Source organism: Microtus ochrogaster, chromosome 10, assembly GCF_000317375.1.
Source record: "Microtus ochrogaster isolate Prairie Vole_2 chromosome 10, MicOch1.0, whole genome shotgun sequence".
NCBI classification, from domain to species: Eukaryota; Metazoa; Chordata; class Mammalia; order Rodentia; family Cricetidae; genus Microtus; species Microtus ochrogaster.
The window spans coordinates 52,830,431-52,831,506 of NC_022016.1; the positions used below are offsets into that span (position 1 = coordinate 52,830,431).

General features: G+C 42.2%; 1 protein-coding gene across 1 annotated transcript in view; it reads left to right on the forward strand.

Annotated features, from left to right (window-relative positions):
- The window catches only part of Epb41 (erythrocyte membrane protein band 4.1), a 123,335-nt gene that overhangs the window by 55,913 nt on the left and 66,346 nt on the right, over window positions 1–1,076 (forward strand). Inside the window, exon 6 of the mRNA XM_013348311.2 lies at window positions 482–506. Coding sequence (XP_013203765.1) covers window positions 482–506 — 25 coding nt within the window. The remainder of the gene's footprint in view (window positions 1–481; window positions 507–1,076) is intronic.

Consider the following 1,076-nt stretch of genomic DNA (forward strand, 5'->3'; position numbering starts at 1 on the left):
CCCAAATTACATTTTAAAAAACCTTTAGCCCATGTACCCCCCTCCACTTTTTCCACAAAGGTCACTACTTTATTAAACTTTGAGATAATTATTCTATTGAATTTTTGGGAGTGTTTTTAATTTCTTCTGGGTTTTTATTATTTTAAAATATGGCTGCATTAAAACCATTTGAATGCCATAAAAATTAAGTGACTTGTCTTACTCAGCATCATTTTTGAAACTTACATTCATCAGAAAGAAATTTCACCCAACTATTCCTACCCTTACTGTGAGTGACATCTTTATGTTTTTTTTATATGCACTTCATATTTTTAGTGCTGATATTTCCTCCACCAGAATGCTTTACAATGGATCGTAACCTACACTTAAAAAAAAAAAAAAGCTAAACAACCCTGACTTAGGATGTAAGCCTGGAAATAGGGCTTAGCAGGCTATCTGGAAGTTGAATGTCTTGTTCCCTCACTGTCCACCTTGTTCCCAGGAGACAGAGTCTCTTCACTGAAGCTGTAACTAGGCTGGTGGTCAGCCTGCTCCTATGTCGGTGCTGGGGTTACAAGCATGTGCAGCCATGTCCAGCTTCTTAGCATGGCCTCTGGAGATTTGAATACATACTTGTGTAGCAGTTGCTCTTACTTGCTAAACCAAACTTTCTTCAGTGCCAGAAAGCCATTTAAAAAAAAATTAAGCTGGGAGGTTTTAGTGCACACCTTTAATCCCAGCACTCGTAGGCAGAGACAGGTGGGTCTCTGAGTCTGGGGACAGCCTGGTCTACAGAGTGCATTCCAGGACAGCTAGGACTATGTAAGATAGACTTTGTATTGAAAAACTAAAAAAAAAAAAAAAAGGAGCTGGAAAGATGGCTCAGCAATTGCGGTCGCTTCCTGCTCTTCCAGAGGACCCTTTGGTTCCCAGCACCCATACCAGGCAGCTCAGAACCACCTATAATTTCGCTCCAGGGGATCCAATAACAATTTCTGGCCGGGCGGTGGTGGCGCACGCCTTTAATCCCAGCACTTGGGAGGCAGAGGCAGGCGGATCTTTGTGAGTTTGAGACCAGCCTGGTCTACAAGAGCTAG